At 35.8% G+C, this 21,742-nt stretch overlaps 1 protein-coding gene across 1 annotated transcript in view; it reads right to left on the bottom strand.

Annotated features, from left to right (window-relative positions):
* The window catches only part of PTPRD (protein tyrosine phosphatase receptor type D), a 282,751-nt gene extending 266,016 nt beyond the window's left edge, over positions 1–16,735 (bottom strand). The window contains exon 1 of the mRNA XM_066339280.1: positions 16,383–16,735. Coding sequence (XP_066195377.1) covers positions 16,383–16,467 — 85 coding nt within the window. The 5' untranslated portion in view covers positions 16,468–16,735. The remainder of the gene's footprint in view (positions 1–16,382) is intronic.
* Positions 16,736–21,742: the final 5,007 nt, after the last annotated feature.

Below are 21,742 nucleotides of genomic sequence, written 5' to 3'. Positions count from 1 at the left end.
AGACCTCAATCACACAGTTCTGTGCTCTAAGTAGCATAAAATTGTAGCGTGTAGAATTTGAAAGGGCAGACTCTAGTTTCGTATGTTACCTATCTCTCCTCCTTGCTTTTGTCTCTCATGATTGCATATAGTTGTGCTAGCACCTTCAGGTTTTGGGTTTGCTTTCCATTGCGAATACTGCGATCTTTTTTTACGCAAAAGAAATCTAATCCATTATTAAAATGCCAATTTTTCTCTCATTCTTTGTTTATTACAGAAATACAGTAGTTTTCATAGTATTAGGTATCACTTTCTTATACCTATTTTCATAAAATGAGTAGGCTTAATAATAATTTACTTTCATAGTCAGCAGTTGAAATACAACATAAAAATTATTAGGGGCACATTGAAGTTTACCTATACATTTTCACAGAACTATGGATTCATTGAAGGTGGCAGTCAAATCTTGACTCGTCCAGAACCTGACTGAGACCTGGGTCAGCTACAGAAGCTTTCCCAGCTTTTCCCACGCTTTTTTCAGTTTTAAGTATCTCCAGAAGTGGAGAATACAAACACTTTTGACCTATTCCAGTGCTCAGTCAGTCTTGAAATAACAGCAGTAACAACAACAGCAGCACAACCAGTAACAATTTTAAAAATATCTTACGTTTTAACAGAGTTTCATGGGCCTCTTGGGCTGCCAACTAAGGTTCTCTGAAAAGAGTGAAGCTTCCATCTTTACCCTCTACCATCAGGTATATTTATATATTCACAGGTAAAACCTGACTGAGCCTTCTTGTATCAAGCCAAGCTGTCCCAGCTCTCAATTTCTCTTTGTATTACAATCCCAGAATTGCCTTTGTGGGTCTTCAACTGACTCATTCCAGCATGTTCCTGTTTCTCTTCTACTGAGGAGCCTAACACCGAATCCACCAGCCCTGATGCACCTGAACAGGTCTGAGTGAAAGAGAAGGATCACTCCACTTCTGAAAAATGGCGGTTTTCCTTACCACAAGGATGCATCACTGATCTATGGTCAACTTTTGGTCAACCAGAACTCCATGAACTTTTCTGTCAGGCTGTTTTTTCAGCTGGCCAACCTCCAGTGTTGTTCCTTTCCAGATACAAGGTCCACTTTGCCACTTCCCTCTCTTCCACTTCATAACGTTCCTGTAAGCCCATGTCTCCATCCTGTCCAGGTCCCTTAAATTAGTATGTTGCAAACTGCTTTGATAAAACACCTTATATAGGGACACAAATGTAAGACATTCTCTATTTTCATTTTATTTTCTGAATGAACCCAAGTGCAAACATCAATCTCAAGTATACAGAAGTGAATTCCTGAGGAAATGCAAAAAAAAAGGTTTCTATTAATGACCAGACACAGATTAAGGGAACACTTCTTAGACCTTCAGAAAGAAGTACAGTACTCTAGGATAGAATCATAGAATGATCTATGTTGGAAAGACACTTAAGAACACTGAGACCAACAATTAATCCAACACTGCCAAGTCCAACACATAAGATATTCCTAAGCACCACAACTACATATCTTTAAAATATTCCCAAGGATGATGACTTAAGCACTTCTTTGGGCAGCAGTTAGAATGCTTCATAACTCCTTCGGTGAAGCAATTTTTACCAGTATCTTAGATATCTTGCTTGAAATGGAATTGCCAACTGCAACATAAGCCTGAGAAATCAGTCACTGCCAACGATGAAGTTTTAAAAAGATCTCTGTTTTGATTCCATCCTAGCTAATCAGCATGAATAGTTTAAGCAGTACTAGCTCATTTGGTATTAGCTGATACAGTATTAGCTAGTGAAGTACTAGCTGATGAAATTACTAGGAAAAAAATTGCCTTTTTTTAATTTGGCATACAGACTTAGCCTTACCACTGAGAATAAGGGCTGGTCAATGTCCAATCTGGTATCATTAAAGCAAAATATTTATCACCTTTCACCTAAAATAATTTTTATTTAAATATACGTCCACAAAAGAATTCCTACAAAAACCATGAGCAATGAAAACTAACTTAAAAACATCAGATGTCTACAATGAACTCAAGTTACATGGTTCATTGTTCAGTATTAATTAGCTATACTCAGCTTGGTATAGCTATACTCAGCTTTTTCATTTTTCACTGAGGTGATAGACATAAGATGCAGTTTGTCTGAAAGTACAACCAAGGAGCCAGGTTAACCCCTTCCAAGGGCTGCAGAGTTACAGTGCTGTGCACTGACTTCATGCCTCTCGACAGCACAAATGCCACAAATGAAGAGCTCCATGAAGAACTGAAAAAGCAGGTCTCAGGGGATCAAGAAAGAAAGCATTAATCTTTACTTTTTGTTAGTAAGGGCTAAGTGCCAATCACTTACTGATTTGATTACTGAGGCTAATTAAGATAATGCACAACAGCAGGACTACAATCCAAGAAAAAAAGGGATTTTCCATACTCCAGATTTTTAGGATAGGATCTTGGGAACTATGTTTTTCTTACAGGTAGTTTTTGTGAAGGCAGCGCTACTTCAATATGAGAAAAATGCAATAGAATCAATGAAACATAGAGGTTGCATTAAAAAAAAGTATGCAGAAAAGAAAAAAAGCCCAGACTTTCCCAGTACAGCAACTTTACAGATCCCACAGTCTCGTAAATTGGGGTAGTACAGTACATTTTAGCAAAATAAAAATTCCTAAAATTCTTTGCAGAGATGGAACGTCATTTTTTAAAAAGCAGAATACCTGTGCACAATTGCAGTCCCTTTTCAGATGGTCTGTATAGTCTAGACAGATAAAAAATTAGAGTTTGACTTCCTTTTTATGTCATTAATTAGAAGTTACCTTTTCTTCACTGAAAGCACTGAAAGATCAGCAGATAGTAAGTCTTGTCTGTCTGACTGCTTGTCTGATTGTACAACACAGATACTATTGAAAGGACTTTGTGATTTTTAGAAACAGTTTGGTCAAGTCAAATATGAAAAATGAGAAATAAAGTGAGAAAACATCCATTTGAATAAGAGAAAGTAAAGCTGATACTGTTTAAACATTAGGTTATAGTACGACTTTACTGACCTCTAATGAGTTTCTGCAACTTACAGGAAATTTCTGTGATGAATTTTTCAGTCTATTATTTCCACATGGGTGCTCCTGCTTTGTTTCTACTTAGTGATGCACGACTGACAACATTTCTGGATCAGATTCCAAGGACATTTATGAAAACTAGTGCATATTTCTGACTTTAAGAGATGAGTGGGGAAGCTAGCATGAGGAATAATAAAGAGAGCTGAAGGTGAAAACAGTTTGCACAGAAGAGGCACAAATGGCAAATGAAGAACACAGGAAACATGAATTGTTTCACTAAGAGGGTGAGGCCCACGGAGATCCACAGCATAGCTGAAAACTCAGGCACCCTCTGGTGCCAAAGACCGTAAGAGTGGTGAAGTTTAGGCCTGGCATGCTGCTGGTCTCTGCTGGTGCACAGCAATCCTTCTGGATTCCACTCAGACCAGCAAAAGAATACTTCCTCACAGCAAAAATCATGTCCTCTCAAAGCAGAAAGCATCCCTCTCAACTCCAGTCAGAATGCACTCCAGCTTTGCCTGAAGAAAACTGGGCCACAGACTGAAAGAGGTAACTCACCTAGCAGAGCAGGTGTAAGGACAACTGTTGCCCTAAAGGTCCTAGGATTTGGAGCTGGGTACTTAGATTCTAATAAACAAAAAAATGACTATAGGAGAATAAACAATATTTTTAGACCATTCTGCTGACTTTGTGCAACTTAGGGTATTTTGGCAGAAAAAGGAAAATGCATTAACTATCAGAGAAATTTTGCACACTCCTTTAAAAGCTTTTAAATTGGAGCATTTAGAGATAAATACTCCAGTGGTGAGATTTAAATTACACTAAAATCCAATTTACAGCTAAATGGTATTTGTGAATTAATTTCTTATTCACCTTTACATAATTTCTATGTTAAATGTCTTTTCTGGACCATATCTGCATTCTAAAGAGAAAAAAAATTATTAAAGGAATAGAAATTCCCTTCCAGAATGTACAGTAGGATAACTTATTTATCTTAAAGAAAATGTAAGTGTTGCAATCAGAAATTAACAGCAATGAAATATTTTTCACAGAGCTTAAGATCTTTTCTAAAATTTCAATCTCAAAACATTTGAGTATAACTGAATCAGAATATTGTATGAAATATTACCTTCTTATTTTTCTGAATCAGCTCTTGGGAACAAATTTCAGTAGTCCTCAAAAAGAATCAGTCTTTGGGATGCTATTGAGATCCCAGCGCCTGTAGCAATACTACATGGTCAAAGACAACAGCTTTCTTTGCAATTGTGCATTACCTGCCTTTAAATTTCCTAGCAATATTTCCTAGCAAATTGCCCAAACAAGGAGTGCTTGACTACCTCTGCAACTTCTTTTCCCTAAAAAAAAACCAAACTGAAAATTTATTAAAATTTACCTGTATCGTCTGAATACATAAAAGATTATGAATTTATCTCCTGAAAGTCAGCTTTGGATAGGGTACCTGGATGACTCTGGTGAAAAAAAGTAAGACACAATATTCCTTTGAATCTGACAGTCTCAGTATAGACCCTTCTCTTGCCTATAGTCAGATGTCTAACTAATACAATTTTTGAGACTAATCTATGCACAATGAGACAGTAGTCTTTACTGTTTCAAGGTGTCTATAGCTCAATGAGTACTAATGATTTGCAGCTGCAGTCTTATATTCTGTTCACAACCTAAGAAGTAAACAGCAACACATCAGAAAGAAAATACTAACATGGAATTAGAAAAAATTGTCTTGATAAAAGAAAGATTGCAAGGGCCACACACTGACACAGTAAAAACTGAGAGTTGTAGATTTGGTCCTCCTACATAAAAGACCCCTTTTTATTCTCACTTTTGATCCTTCAAAGTGCTTTCCTTGTAAAATGAAAAGACATGACAGATCTATTAACATCAAAGAAATACAAACTCTTGATCTTCAGGCTCTCAGAGTAGCGCATCTTTTCCCCCAAGGTTAAAATGTATTTTGCAATAAGACACTGAGCCATGCACTCATAGATAAGAAAAAAGATGCACATATACAAAAAAATGCAGATGCTAAAGACTTAGAAGATCTGCTCAGTGGCAGAAATGAGTGTTTATCAACAAAGACATCTATAAATTCTCAATTAAGTGCACGTTTTAAAGAGGAACCCATACAAAAATACCAGTCTATACCTAAGAGAAAAAAAATATTTGGGGCATTCTAGACTAAAAGTGAATTTTTCTGGCTATGGAAAAGGTAAAAAAAATCTTACTGTGCTTGGGGATCTGAGAATAATTTGGCTAGTAGTTCTACTATTTTCATATAAATAATATCCACAAATCTATCCAAATTCTGCATTTCAAAATCAAATAAGCATATTCACAGCCAAGCATAGCTAAAGATCCTGTCTAGCCTTCATGCACACATTTGCGTTTATTCATAACGAAAAAAAGAAGCAGAAAACTGAAAGAGTATTGGAAACGTATTTATTAGTATTTAGCAGTAAATGTAAATTATACAGCTTTGAGAAGAAATGCTCCTTTTCTTTTTTTCATATCCTGTAATTGATGCACCAAAAAAAAAAAAATCCAGAAAGATTAAGGATCAGGTTTATCAAAATTGTTTATACATAACCTACCTAAACTGAGATCAATCATGAATTGTCACAAGGTTCTCAAGACACCAAATGTGCTCCTGCTCTGTGTGGGTACTGAGCTGCTGCCAAATGGTGAATAGCTGAGAAAAGTTTTCTAGAGACTTTCTGCCATGGGAAAATCCCTCACATTTTTCATGTAAATCTAAAAGCTATTTTTAACATACTCAGATTATCCACACTCATACTTAGGCACATCCAAAGCACTTCATTTCACTGTAATGTTTTTAGAAGTCTCTAATTCTTGACAAAAAACAACACTGAGCTGCAACATAGAATGCAAATGATCTAAATTCAAGAGAATCATGTTTAGTTAAATTAAAATTTTAACAAATGTCCTTAGAAACAAATTTATCTTTAATTAGTGTATTGCCAAGTTATTTTAAAGGCATCTAAATTAACTTCTTATGAGACATTTAATTTTAAAAGGAACTATATGCGTTTTTTAAGGGAATCTGTATCTATTTGATTTTAAAACCTGGACTTAAGAGTAGATACAGTGTCTGTCGTGGTTTGACATTCGTCAAATTTCATTTATCAGCTGGGAGATAGGATTTTGGGAGGAAAAGGAAAAACAGGCACAACTTAAAAGTAAGAACAGATAGATTTTATTAATATACACTAAAGAAAAAGAGGAGAAAAAAAAAATTGAGACCTGCTGAGACATTCAAACACCTCCCCCCCCCCCCCCAGTTGTTTACTCTTTCACACACTACAGAGAGAAAACTATGATTTTCAGTCAGTTGCCACCATTTAAACATGATTCTACATCACCTTGGGAGAGGAGCATCTCCAGGGTTATGGGGAACACACCACAAGAAAAAAAAAAAAGATCTAGTGGCTTTCAGAGATCTGCAATTGCCTGGAATTTTTGCAGATTCTGTCCAGTCTCACCCATATAACAGTTTCCCAAGCTGTTTATGGGCTTCCACATGTTTGGGGTATCATTTTAAGAATGCTTTTCTAGCACAAAACAGGGATTCTCTTTAATTTCTAAATTCACTTCTCTCTCAAAAGAAATAGAAACCTCCTTATTCTTCCCCAGGAGCCGGGGACATATTCTAATCAAAATTCTCAATTAAAACCCATGTATATCAATACACACAACCCTTTGGCTAGAACCTGCATTCCCCCAAGCAGCATTAGGATATTACAAAAACAGTCCATTTCCCCATAATTCACATCCAGAGAAGTCTGGTCAAAAATGTCCAATTCCTCCATCCCATCTTCCAATAGTCTTTTCTCAGTTCTTTCACTGACTTCGTCTCCATGCTCTCTCTCTACATTTCAAATCACTCTGTCTTCCATGGAGGAAGGAAAAGGGTTAAAATCTTTGCCCAGAGTTTTTCTTCTTCAGCAGACTCAAGGCCACAGATGATAGTCAGGAGAGAGGAAGGGAAAGCGCAGGCTCAGGAACGCTGATGGACAAAACCTCCTCCACCCCTGATCAGATCTAAAGCGCCTCAGACTTGGATCAGCTCCCTGGAGCTCTGGAGAAAAGTTCTTAAAAAGTCTCTCCTCTTTCAGACCAGTGGCTCTGGCAACCAAGGCCCAGAGCACAGCCACCGTGGTCCTGGCGCAGGGCCAGACTGCTGGTCTGCAGTCCTCCTCCTCTCCCCATCGGAGGAGCCGGGAGGGGACAGAGGGGACACAGCCAGCCTCAGCTGCTCTCCCACAGGCAGGGCCCTCTCCAGGGTCTGACAGCCCTGGCCCCAGGGGGACCAGCCCAAATCCTGACTCATGAGGTGATGTTACCTTCTCACAGACAGGAAAAGGAAAGGGCAGAGTCACCTGAAGGCTTGTGATTTAAGGCTGTGTTTCCAGAGGCATAGAAACACTCCCATTCATCAGCCAACCTGTCAATCACAATCCATGCTAAACCACCACAGCCCCATCATCCTAAGCTGCTGTGGGACCTTTCTGAGTTGCAGTTTACCTCCAGTTTTTAGCATGCACACATCTTTAGATGCTACAACCTTTAAGTCACTTTCATCAGAAAACAGATACTGAAAAAGGTCAGTGAACATTTTACACTTCTTCATATTAAGAGTATGTCTGAAGATGAAAGTTTATAAAAAAGGAAAAAAAGGTGACTAGGATTTTCCACTAATTTACTTTATCTGTGAATTGCAAAGCTTCATAACACATCCCATAAAATAACTAATCCTTGTGTCTCCTGTCCCAAAGCAACATATGCACACATAAAAGACACACAGAGAGCTGGCATATATGGGAGCTCTGCTATTGGTAACACTAATACTGTAATTTTCCAAAATTATAAACCGTATTTGCTTTAATGCTTGCTGTATCCTCCAATTTCACTTCCTAGTTTCCAAATATACCAAACCATGATGTAATTATGATACAGTGAAATACAAGAAACTCCAAACCAGAAAAGTTAGTGTCAATGAACACAATGCACAATGTCTGTTGAAACCATATGTATTTCTGAGTGTAAGACTACAGCAAATGCCTTATTAGGACACGCTAAGTCTTGTCGTCTGCTATCATGTCTCCATGTCAAGAAAACATGCCATATACGGGCATATTAGCCTGGGCAATTTTTGAGGCCCATTTACTTCATATGTGTAACTACATTAATGATGGCATTCCTGTTCATTCTTTTACTACTAATTTATGGATCTCCTCTGCATGGATTTTTTAAGTTCTTTACAACTATAAATACTGTCTGCCTCCACAAAAATAAACAATAATTTCCATTTTTACCTGCTTTTAATAACTCTTTTACTAAAACCCCCAAACTCCACAATTCTATTATTATTGAGTAGGTGGATATCCACTCTGTTTTCATTCTTTCCTCTGCCCCTGTAATTTGCAGACCTTAGCCATAATCCCCACAACCCACTTCTGCCAATTCTCATTGAAACCAAGAGTCTCAGCCTCCTCAGTGTCTTCTCACATGGCAGCTGTCCCATCCTCTCGACCATTTTAGCTGTCACTGAAAGCATTTTATGTAACTCTGCAAGATACAGGTGCACTAAGGTTTATACTATTTCCAGTGATTTTCTCCTCTTCCTTATTCCTCAGGTAGAATTACTCACAGGTTAAAAGCTAATTTTTTTACATTTTGAAAAAATAAAGGAACAAATGGATTCTCTTTGTCACTTTTGAAATGAGTCTAGCACTTGGTGTACTGTCTACAAAATGCATCAAATCTGAATTTGAGAATACGCAGATATATAGTAGCAAACTCACATTTAAGCACATTGTTTCAATAGATACAATGTAACTGACCACAATCAGCCACTAATTACCATTAAGTTCAAATTTATTGAGCTAAGCTATTATAATTGCTACATTTTAAGAAGAAAATACATATCCATCAGCTGAAGTAAGCCTATAGATTTATAAAAAAACTACTGCAAAATTGATATAACTATTTGCCTAGACCTGAATCTATGTTTTTCTCCTCCTTGCATTTTCTCCAGTCGTTGACAAACTTCAATACATCACTGTTCTCATTATGCCCTTATCAGTAAGCTTAATTTTCTGTTTTATTCATATTCATTCTATCTTTGTTTTTCAATCAAAAGATGTTAGACCCTTCAAACTCATCTTAACATAAGTTATTTTTCACACAAAAAACCCTTTGTTTATTTTCAAAATCTGTACATTTAGAGATACTATGCACTCTGTGGTGATGGTAAAATGTATGCTTTTTCTCTAGAACAGAGACCAAATTACTATTTCTCTTTTCAGTCCAGACATCACCTACCCATATTCTCTACAAGTATTTCACACACTGAAGTGTATGCAATATTCTTGGATGAAAACAATGACACAGGTGGAACTTCTCTGGAAATAACCATACCTAATTAATGCTCACTGCCAAAATAAATTTCTTATCCCTTTCCCTTATTGTTTCTGCCTCCTTCTTCACAACTGCACATATCAAAATAAAATCAACTGCAGTAGAAGCTCTCTTCTGTCCATATATTGGTCCTGAAGTAGAAGGTACAGAAAGGTTTACAAAGTAAACCAAAAACCGGTTCCTTAGTAGTAACTAGAACAAAACTCTACCCACTTAGATTTCACAAAGACATACAGATGAAGAATTTATATCCCAACAGAAAAAAAATTTAAACTTCTATTGAATTCTCTTCCTGACAACAGCCTTGTTGGGAAAAGGCTCACAAAATTTATGTTTTGTATGAATTCCAGAATGTGTTATGCATTGTGAATTTCTGTTCTTTGCTACTGCTTTGCACAGCAAGACCATGTCCGAAGTGTTTACAGTCATGTCCCAGAATTTCTTGTAAAATGAACTGACCATATGCCACACATTTTCAATTTTATGAGTAATTTCAAATTTTAATTCTTTTATCAATATACTCTCAATTATATAACACGAACTTTGTAATCAACAGACAAAATTCTACATTCAATTTTTTCATAACATGTAGAGTTTTGTATGATTCTGTGAAAGCCACAGCAGCAATTTGTACACAACTTCCTGTTTAAACATATTTTATAGCAATCGAAAGTCAAGGTGTAACTTTATTCTCCACATAACTTTCTTTAGAAGGAAGCAGTCAAAATAAATTAGCAATTTTAAAATCAATTTGTACCATCAAAAAATTCTTAAAAATACTTTGCATATTCACAAGAATTTGAAAGTTTTAAATTAAAATATATTTGCCAAATTATTTTGAACAAATATGGCTTCAAGCTGACACTGCTTAAGCCAAAAATCATCCTATACATATGTTATTTCGGGGGGAGTTTACTGAAAGATAGGGTGGACAAAAGTGAATGGTGACATTTCTATGCATGTTCAGATATTCAGAATTTTCTAAAGATGTTGTCAGAAATTCACTACTGAAACAGTGGCTGCTACTCAACATTTTATCTCCATTTCAGCCAGTGAGGCTACAAATACTGTAAAACATCACAGCAGTTGTTGTGCTGTTTGAATATAACCTAAAAAAAAATCTAAATTTTCTGTACAACTGTTTCTTCCTCCTTTTTCCCTAAGAACCTTCCTATATTGAGATTATGATATGTACCTCTAGTAAACTTTTGAAGTATGCAGACACGTTCTTAAGTAATCTACCAGACACACTGGAATTCACTGCCAATTCTGACACAGGAATATTAATGACTCACATTCCTTTATCTGCCAGTGGTCATTACTGATGCTGCAGGGAATTAAACACACTGAGATAACTACCCATTCTGTAATTTCTCCAAAAACACTTGCCGTTAGCAGATAACATTAATCTAAATTATGTGGGTTTGTCCAACTCTGAAAGGCCATTAAAATATAGTTCCCATATCTAGATTTTTGGGTGTCTGGAAAGACTGGACACCCTGAATTTTCTGACTCTGGTTTTATACATGCTAAAGAAAATTCTGAAGATAAAGGCTTTTTTTTTACTTGGGGAACTTCATTGCCTCTGTAGTTAGGCAAAGGCAAAGATGCTTAATGCTTCTTGGATTTCCAAGCTTGCAACTCAGCTCTGTTCAGTGCTCTGCTTTAGAGGCATAGGGGCTTACCACTACCTGAAGTGACAACAGCTCTGAAAGAGACACAGCAACCATCTTCAGAGCAGCAGAGATGTAGACAGAAAAATGCTCAGATGAACCATTCTATAATTTTCTTCAATTTGTTGTTAAGCTCAAAACCCTGATGATTTAATTCTGAATCTACACTTTACAAAATACACACAAGTATTTTCTTTATATTATATTTCAAAATGTTTTCTTATGTACAGATTTAGAAATAACAAAAAATGCATTCTTAAAAATTCTTTAAACTGAAAAATTTTATTCCTCAAGCAGCTCACAATTTTGCTGTGAATACTTGATAATTTACAGCAGGTTAAACAGATATGGTGGCAGTTATGGCTACTGCTGTAACTAAATTATTCAAATTTGCATCAATGTAAGGATTTGAAAAATAAGGGTTAGATAAACCGTGGCTCATACAAAGAGCTTTATTACCTGTAGTTTCTGCAGCAAAGTCAGTATGTTTGGAATGATCACATAATATTTTCATTTTCCTTGACTCTTAATCTCAACTATCACATTTATTCCAAAGCCTTCACTTTGCTGCAGTGCAAAATGAATGCACTCAGAATGGTTTGGTATGACTAACTGCCCCACTTTCCCCTAAAACTAAAACTTTAACTGATGGACGATTTACTTGACAGATGTAATATCGTATTTAACAAGTCCAATATAAAATTACTCTTGCAACTGTATATACTGATTTTCATCAAATCAACTGAAAAATATCCTAGGGTTTATCTGAAGAGAGCATATCAAAATTCCTGAAAAAACCAAAAAATATATAAAAGAAAATTGGAAGCTTTTTGCTTGCCCCAAAAAATCCCTAGCTTATAGTTCAACTCTCTTGAATACAACACCATTCTTAAAAAAAAAAAGCAATATAACCAAAGGCTGTATCCTACACACAGTGCATGCTATCAAGCACTAATATAAAGACAAATTATACTGTAAAAAATTACCAAAAAAAAGAACAGAAAGATTTTATCTTCAAATTTTTCTTGCCACTGTCCATACTCGAAAGCAATTAATTGAAATTACTTGTTCAAAGATGTCAGAGTTGGAATGTAAATCTAATTTACTCTGAAAAAAAATAAAAATCAGTCCTAATTATCAAAGGGACATGTACAAAAAAGTAAATAATTTCCAGATTGGGCTTCATTGCTCCATATAGTGTTTATGAACTTCTTCTGGAACAGTGAAGGGTTTTACTATGAAGCATGTATGTCCACTTGTAAGACTTACTGTAACGTAACTGCTTTCTGTAATTTAACTACTTCAAAAGATCTGTTGGGTAGTTTAGTGTTACAGACAAGTGCTTACAGATAAAAAAAGTTCAGTATGGACTGCATGAATGTGTTTCAGTTAGTTGAAGAACATAAAAAGTTTTTAAAGAGAATGAGTGGTATCAGCAGGGAAAAACACATGTTCTAGGAAAGCAAAAGTTTAAAAAAAGTGAAAAAATAAAAAATATAGAGGAAAAAATGGTTTCACCAATACTAAATTATTATCTTTGCATCCTATTAAACAAGAATTTGTCTCAACTACCTCAAAATCTGTTCTAAGTAATCACTGGCCTGTCAGAACTGATCCTAGAGATGATGATGGTATGATGGTACAGTCATTACCTGCATGATGGCAACTGTCACAGTACACATTGGAAGCCAGAGAATAAGTTAAGCATTATTCACATTTCAAACAAATGGGCATAGAAGCAATATACAACAAATGCATTGGTTTTAGTAAGTATTTCTGTTTGCCTTTTTACAGTAAGCTGCAAACACTTCTGCTGAAGGAAGAGAATTGCTGCTTCTCTTTTAAAACAGCATCTCCAAAGTAGTAACAAAAATGTCAGAGCAGAAGCTATGTAAACAAGAATGAAGGAAGAGCACTAAACAGACAAAGTTACTGGAATGCAGCAAAGAATTTTAAAATGCTGGTGGTCAGGCATTTCTCAATGTGGAAAAGAACAAGACGCACAAGAATCAAAATTACTAAAAAAGCAGGATGCAGATTATATGCAGAAAAATATTTGATTCTATTAATACAAACTAAACTCTTATTTTTCAAAAATTTGAATACTAGGAAAGACCAGAAATAACACTTTTAGATGGATTTTGTATTTCCTATATTTCTTTGAGTTCAGTGGTTAAGTGAGCTCACTGACCCTCAGCAAGGTCAGAAACACAAAATAATGTATTGTATTTGACAGTTTTTAAAGGAATATGTTATGCAGGAGTCTCTGAAACATATCTGCATCTTGCCATTAAACAGATGAACCTGCATAAAGGTTCTGGGTAGTTACTCTTCTGTCAGTTCATTTATATTAACACAAAAAATCCCAGTACTTTTCTTATGACAAACCAAGCTATATTACTACTATCTCATTCGATATGCTGAAGCATTGCCATCAACACCACTGAGAACAGCTCATCCAATTAAAAACACTGTGGACTAACAGATTGCTGTTCCTCAATAAAGACTCATGAACAAGTACTTTCTTTCCCCAGTGAAAATGCACTTTTCTCCTTTTTAGTGTGCCCTGAACCTACAAATACTAAACATAAAAGAAGACATCTAAAAATACTCATAATTCTTGAGACTTTTCACTTCTTTACATTTACAGTATTTACAAGTATCACACCATATTACTAACATCAAAAGGTGAAAACAGCAAAGGTAGTTTTGCAACCTTTCAATTTTGCTTTCTTTTCTCAGTCAAGCGTAAATTTAGTTAAAGAGTACGCATCAAACCTACTTTTCACACATACTTGTTGACACAGTACATTTATCAGCCCACGCCAATACATTTCGGAGTGTGGGGTGTTTTACAATGATGGAGAGAAACAAAGGTACCTCATTCTCTCCCTCTCTCAGCTCTGAGTGTTGTATGTAAACTGGAAAGTACTAAGGACTGCCACAGAAACCTGTTCAGTAGTATTAAACGGGCTTGATACTTGGATCCCACTCACAGTGGTTTGACAGTGAGACTGGAAGATTATGTTTCTTATCCATCTGCAACTACTATAGAAGTGTATAATGTAGTGTCAATGTTCAGATATACCTTCTCTTCTGCAGTGCCTTCATTTTAGCAATGGGAAAATAATGGTGAAAAAAAGAAAGCATAGCCATTAGGCTGACAGAAAAAAAAATTACTTTTTTTTTTTTTGTTCCCATTGTCTTACCTTCTATGTCCTCTCCCCATTAAAATTAAGTAACATGGTCCTGACACTCTCTGTGAAGAATCTTAAGAAAAGCACTAGGTCAAAGTAGCATCTGGGAGCCTTCTAGAAAGAGCAAAACAAAACAGGAGCAAGAGTATTTGCAAGAGCAGAGGGCAGAGGAACTCCAGCACAGCTGGAACTTTTCTTCAGGTAAAGGAGGTTGATTGTGGACGAAGACACATCTTTTTATGTGTCTGCATACAGAAGGATCATGGATGCTGCCCTACCTCACCCAGGCCACAAAATAACTGTGTCTGTGAAGATTCAGTGTATCTCCCAAATGAAATACCATGTGGAAGATGAAAATGTGACTATACCATGACCCTCAAAGAAATTGGTGAAATAGAAGAACATTAATTTAACACTCACAGTATAAATGCAGTATTAAGTGAAGTCACATAAACATATATATGACACATAATTTAATTAATACTGGATAATGTATACCATTTGTCTATATGTATATAATTATTTTAAGAAATAACTTAATAAGAAATAAACTTAAAAGCTGGTGCATCTTACTTGAGAATCATAATCGCTTTCTGAGAGAAACTGTCACAAAAAGCTGATCTTTGTGCTTCTTACAACTTTTTAAATAGGCCAAATACTACAACTACAAAACTGTCCAACATATGGGCCCACTTCCCAATTAATTATCTGCTGCTAAAGTGTTAAAATGTCCTTGGCTTCACCTTAGACATAACCATCCCAGCTGGTCATTATCTAACTGGAAAAGGGCCAAAGAATCTCAGCTGTCAGTATACAACAAACATGTATGTTTTGTCCTTTTTTCTCCACTTATTTCACTTTCACATAGCTGCACTTAAAAGAAGGAAATCTTATTAACCATGAAACAGAATTTTTTTTGTATCTCTTTTACTGCTGTGACTCAGTATACCTGGAGTGCAGGTGGTAAGTGGGGTGACAAGAACTCTTCTATATGCATTTATAGAGAACTGATTAATTCAGCCCTACTAAAGCTGATTCTATTACTCTGTGTTTCTACTTAATTTAACAGACGTGTGAAAAAACCGCAGAAGTAGTCTAAAGACAGAGCTGAAACAAAGTTATTGATTGTTCATGTGCCTACATAGAGAAAGGAACTAGTGGAAAAGTAGGAAAATATCTCTCAATTAAGTGAATGTTACCAATCAGCTTGTAGCCAGTGTTAACAGTCAGCTTGCAGTAAACCTGCAGATCAACAGGTGGAAAGCAAATGGCTTTTATCATTTGCAGGCTACCTCTGCAAGAAGCCAAAGGACAGCTGGAAGAAGGAACACATGTAAACAAGGCAGACCTAACGATTTCCTAATTAAAAAGAAGATACTATCTTCCCATTAATAGATAACTTAATTGACCAAACTCCAGCAGTTTCCCCTCAGTACAAGTAAATATAGGTGCTTTTCCTCACCAAATTGTCACATGTTTAGACCAGCCACTAAGTTGTCAGTTCTGCTTGATTTGTTTGGATACTGTACTCTGTGACAGCTTTCGGAAATAATACATTAGAACAGCTGTTGCAGCACTTACAAAGAGACAGGAATTTTAATTGAACTGCATATTAATTGGGAGGGGGATTTTATTTTTTTTTTTTAATCCAAGTTAAGACAGAAATATTCAAGGAATGACAGATATCTTTAAGATATCTGACCAATGTCTAGTAAGCAAGGTTGGTCTTTGTTTTGACTGTGTAACATTGTGACTGTAGTCTCCACCACCCTAGTATGAACCACTCCATGCTTAAGAAAAGGAGCATTAAGAAGAAGAACAGTAGGGAAATTGCATAAACAATCCTTTTCAAATACTGGTTGTGATCTAGAGAGGACCTCAAAGTTTTTGAAAAATCACTCAAAAGGAAACTCATTCCAAGAGTCTTAGCAACCACCAGCTGAAAACAAAATTATTCATGATGGCCAAGACCTAAGCATAAATGAATAATAAGCTTACTTTCAGCATCAGCATAGAGTAGCAAGCACAGGAGCACCACCATTGGCCTGACTACGTGCATCATCCGACAGCTTGGCACCAGCATGCTTTGGCAGCCTTGTTCTCACTGGCTTAGAAGCCACTGTGAGTCTGTCCAGTCTGAAATTTCAGATGAAGTATTTTCAGATCCTGTGAAAAGATAAAAAATACATTTAGCAAAAATAGGTCAGAGTTTTTCTTTTCTTTTTTTTACTCATTCACAATTTAAGGCAAAACAATTTAAAAGACAAAAGGGTAAGGCAAAAAGCAAAAGAAACATAATTAATTTCAGGCTACTGGTATATAAAAGAAGATTCAAGACATAGTATATGTTAGCACTGTTACAACACATTTCTTAGTGTACCATTACCACATAATCAAACAACTGTTACATCCTGAATCTTCAGTTAGAATAACAGCATGTTCTGAACCAAAGAAACTAGTATAGTTGATGAGGTTTAAGACATCACTGGAATGCATGTTGCGAGAAGGTAATCAAAGCAGCTTATATACCCACAAATCCACATGCAAACAGGGAGTTGATACCCTGGCATCTGGTAAGAATAACACTGCAAAATCTGCTTCAGAACCTATTATTAACATATTGTGTAGTTCAGCAACTTTAAAAGGTTAAAACTCCTGTTGTGATTTCCTGTACATATCTGAATTATGTCTACTAGAAAAACAGAAATCTGGCACTGAGTAAAGGGCTGAGATCTCAATTCAATCCATCTCATTTATTAGAATACGTAATTGAATATTATCCACTGGTAGAACTACAGTTCAAGTACCTGACTTGAAAAAAACAGTGTCTTATCTTTGTCCAAATAAGCCACACTAATAGAAATTAAAGAACATAAAAGTATTTCCTCCTAAGACAGTAAATACTAGAGATATCCCTAAGCAGCCTGACATTGGCACTAAAATAATGTGAAATGCAATTATACTTTCTAAAGGATCTGCAACATATAAGTTATTAACTTATTAAGTAAACTTATTTGTTAAGTTTCATTCTACTTCTTCATTACCACAAGTGGCTTCCATGCAGTAAAGATTAAAACCAAGAGGGCAGAGAAAAAAGTATACTAATTATTGTTCCAATGAATAGATCATACAGTTTTGTGGGTGGCATAAAGAGCCCATTTTCAGTACAGGGAAGCACTCAAAAGAATTTATTCAAGGAAGAAAAGACATGAGCAGCTGGTAGAAATCTATGCTATGTTATGAATCTCTGTTGTAAAACCATCTTTTGAATCAGCTAGTGCTATCAAAAAATACAAGCCTAAGAAATCTTCATAGGCAAAATGCTAAAGGCACCAGCTCTCCCCTTTCATCACTACCATTTTCATGCCAGCATTTCAAATGACAGCAAAGTCCATGAGACACCAGTCCTGTCGGACTCAATTTGTGTCTGGGCAAGTGTATCAGAGCCAACTGCTGTATAATGATGCCAAAACTATCACAAAGATGGAGATGTATGAAATATGCTTGCAAGGAAAAGGTGATTCTTATCTTACTTCTTCTCAAATGCAGCAGTTACAGGGGAGCCCTGAACAATCTCTAAAGGCAGTTCACTTAAGAACAAAACTATCTTTTCATTAGTACACAAACATGCTAGCTGATGTGTGAAGGTGAACAGAGAAATGTGGTGCGTACTAAGTACTCCCTTACTCCTTTCAGGGAAAGAAGCAGAGAAGAAACAATACTGGTAATTAATAAGGGCAGCAGAGAAGGGGAAAAATGGTGACCACAAAGGTACTTGTTTTATGTAACATTTTTTTAATGGGGCACTGGGGCCCATTAAAAAATATGTATATTTTTATACATTTCAAGCACTTCCATCAAAATATTAAACGTGGTGGCTAACAGGAAAATATTACTGTCTGCTTGGGGAAAAGAGGAATTTTTAGAACTTTATGATCCTTATATGTGAATTTGCACTTATCCTCTACAAGCTGCCTGCAAATGAAGGGACGTATCACAAAACGCGGCAAAGCAAATGTTGAAAAGAAAAAAGAGGGTTTTTTTCCTTTTTTTTTTTTTTTTTTTTTTAGTGAAACCTCATTCCATTCTCTTATTCTAAATGCACATACAACCACTTGGGAATATTGCACTCATTTTGTCTGCTTTGAAGGTAATACTCATTTTCACTCAGGTCATCAAATGAAAGCCCTCAGTATTCCCTTTCTTTCATGCTTCTGAGAGTAATGACTTTAGTTAACCTCATAAACACCAAGGTTTCCAGAAGACCATTTGCTTGTTGTTTGTTCTCCCTCTTTATCTGCTTAGGCATTCATTATGCCAGTCAGTGGTACTGACTGACAACTGTACCAACACTGATATCGTATCACGTGGTATATAGTACTTGGTTGATTTGTGAAAACTAACATGAAGATGCAGTTCCTTAAAAGGACTAAACAAAATTATCAAGACAACTATCAGCTTCCACATCAACCCACCTTAGTAGTTCCAAAGTGAAAGACTCATCTAAAGCACCAGCAAGTCTTAAATGATGTAGCTCCTTTCTTTTTCTATTTCCTCTTGATGACGGTTCATTACATCTTGAATGTGGTACCAAAGACAGTGAAAACACAAAGAGCATTTTCAGCAGCAAGTTACACTAGCCTTGTCATCACAGGACCAATACTTGCCCTGCAGAATTAATCCTGGGTGAGGTAGTCTCTTAGCAGCCCCTATTACAACATTCACACTGCACCAGGGCAGAAAGATAGCGTTTCTCCCTGACAGAAGATCACAGTAACTACAGAGAGGTCAACAGTTCTTAAGAAAAAAAATTCTCTTTATGAAGCTTTAATAAAAGCTGTTATTATTTTAGGTTAAGTGTGTGTATAACTGCTGTATTAAATAATCAAAAATGGTTCTTTCAATATCTCTAAAAGAGCTATCTATGAAACTAGGTAATACATCTAACAATAACACACAAGTAAGATGATAGATTTTCCCTGATTAGTGGTATCTATTAATAGGATCAGTAAAAGTGCAGATGTGCAGCTCTCCAGAGTGTTCAATGCAGAGACAAAAGCGAATTTTCTTCAGCAGAAGCACAGCAGATGATAGTACCAGGATATGGGCACGTGTACCAATTATCCTCAAAAGGATCAACTGGGTGAATGAAACACCTGAACACTGGAATGCTTCCCTGCAGTCTGTTTATTTTAGTAGCAAAAATAATCTTTTAGATGCTATCACAGTACTCACAAGACAGCTCCTGCTCCAAGACAATTATAGGAAATGCACACCTGGGTCAAGTTTCAGAAACAACAAAAAAGAAAAGTAAATAGGTTTTGTTTGTTTGTTTGTTTTTATCAGCTTGTTTTTCCATGCCTGAATGTGTATTTAAACGCTTGCTAACACAAATTCAGCTCAGCCGAGAAGACTTGTCAGAAAAGACCTGAACATGGACAAAAGAGAACTCATAACAGATGCAGGGAGCCACACTGACAAAAATATCTGAGCAAACAGGAACTTACGAAACTTTGGAAGAAAGGGATTATGAAGGTATGAGAGTTCATTTGTGCTCCAAACAGGACTTCTGGTTCAACTTTTCCAAAGTTTTAAACTGTTAGAGATAGGATTTTAGTTCACTTTAATCTCTGGTTTGTGTCAAAGACTTCCCATAGAAACGCCCTATATTTCCCCTTAGGAAAGTAACTAGATATACCTTATATTTAAAAAACCAACCAAACAATGGTGTTTCTCCAAGAATATATGGAAGCAAAAATTAAAACAGAAGATTGTGCTGAAATTCTGTTTCTACACTTCATCACATATACAATCCTGGATTACAACCATTTCTAAAACCATGGAAATGCAAGAGAAGAAATAGAAAATATGAATTTAAAATGTTACTACAACTAGTGAGGGCGAAGGTGCAAATATTTCCTGCATATCAATCATGATCCCTCCTTAGAAAATAAGATAAATTTAATGGAAAAATCTTGGCTGCAAAAACATAACTGACAGCTGAATCATTACTAGAAAGAAGAGAAAATAATGCATAAAATTAATTTTCATGAGCTCTTTAATCAAAATCAATTCAGAAATACCTCTGGGTAAAACAATGTATTTTAAAGAGAATTAAATCTATTTTCCAAAGCAATGAGGGTAACTGGCAGAAGCAGAAGTTCTACATTTTGTTTGCTCTTTTATTGATTAAACATGATAAATGTTTTCATACTTAACCCGCTTGAAAAGTTCCATGTTTCATTATGCTTTTATTCTTTAAAACTCCAAAATACAAACACATGATTTAGGAAATTTGAAGGACAGCTATGCTGAGTGTTCAAAATTTCAGTCTTATCAGTCTCTGGATAACAATACACTCTAATGCTTGTCTTACCACTGCTGAATTTCTTGGTTACAGTTATTCCACGATGAGTGAGCACCCACCCTAAAACAGTAGGCTTCTGATATCATGCAAGCACTTCAACTACATGACTATAAAGCACAAATGAGTTGCAGTATTAGGCGGAATTTTGACTATATAAAATAATTCAATATATCAATCTGATTCTACATTATAATTCTATTAGACCTCAACAAAAATTCCTCTGTTACCATGAAAAACAGACTCGATTTTTTTGTAACCTAAGAAACTGATTAAATTGTTTAGTGAATTAATCAACTCAATGATTGCAAAGTACTGTGAAATAACATCACTGGGATTTTTTTCTCATACAGAAAGTTGTTTAAATGTTTCTGGTGTTTTGCTTATAGACAGGCTTATGCTCATATGGAATCTTAAACTATACAGAGAAAACCTTGCCTAGCCTGATGCTTATACAGCTTCAGTTCCACTCTAAATCATGAATTCAAATACTAGTTGTTAGTAGACAAGTGTCTCAATGCTTACAAACTTCTGCCATCTTAGTCACTTTTGCAGATCATAAGAACTTTTCTTATACATGATGCAGAAACAATTCATTAGAACACTGCCTAACTTCTTAACTTTGTGCCTCCAAATAATGGCTCAAGACAAAAACTTTGTGCTGACAATGCCTGAAAGTGCTGTTTGTTGGAAACAGTCTTGCTAGATGAGAAAAGCATACCATGTATGGATATTAAAGCATATAAAAAGCATACCTGTCTATGGATATTAAAGCTATGTATTGTTGAGAAGCTATGGAAATAATTTAAATAATGTTACAAAGCCACAGATACTAAGCAGACAAATGAAACATCTTCAACTAAAACTGACTTCCTGCCTGAACAAACATAAACTTTGCCAATACCCCAGCCTTAACTCCTGTGAAATCCTTGCATACATTAACCATGAAAAAGACCTGCTCTGACTTTGTTCATATGAGCAATTAAAGGAAGCA

Source organism: Sylvia atricapilla, chromosome Z (genome assembly GCF_009819655.1).
Source record: "Sylvia atricapilla isolate bSylAtr1 chromosome Z, bSylAtr1.pri, whole genome shotgun sequence".
Lineage (NCBI taxonomy): Eukaryota > Metazoa > Chordata > Aves > Passeriformes > Sylviidae > Sylvia > Sylvia atricapilla.
The sequence above is the reverse complement of the archived record's forward strand: the minus strand, read 5'-3'. Positions and strand labels throughout refer to the sequence as shown.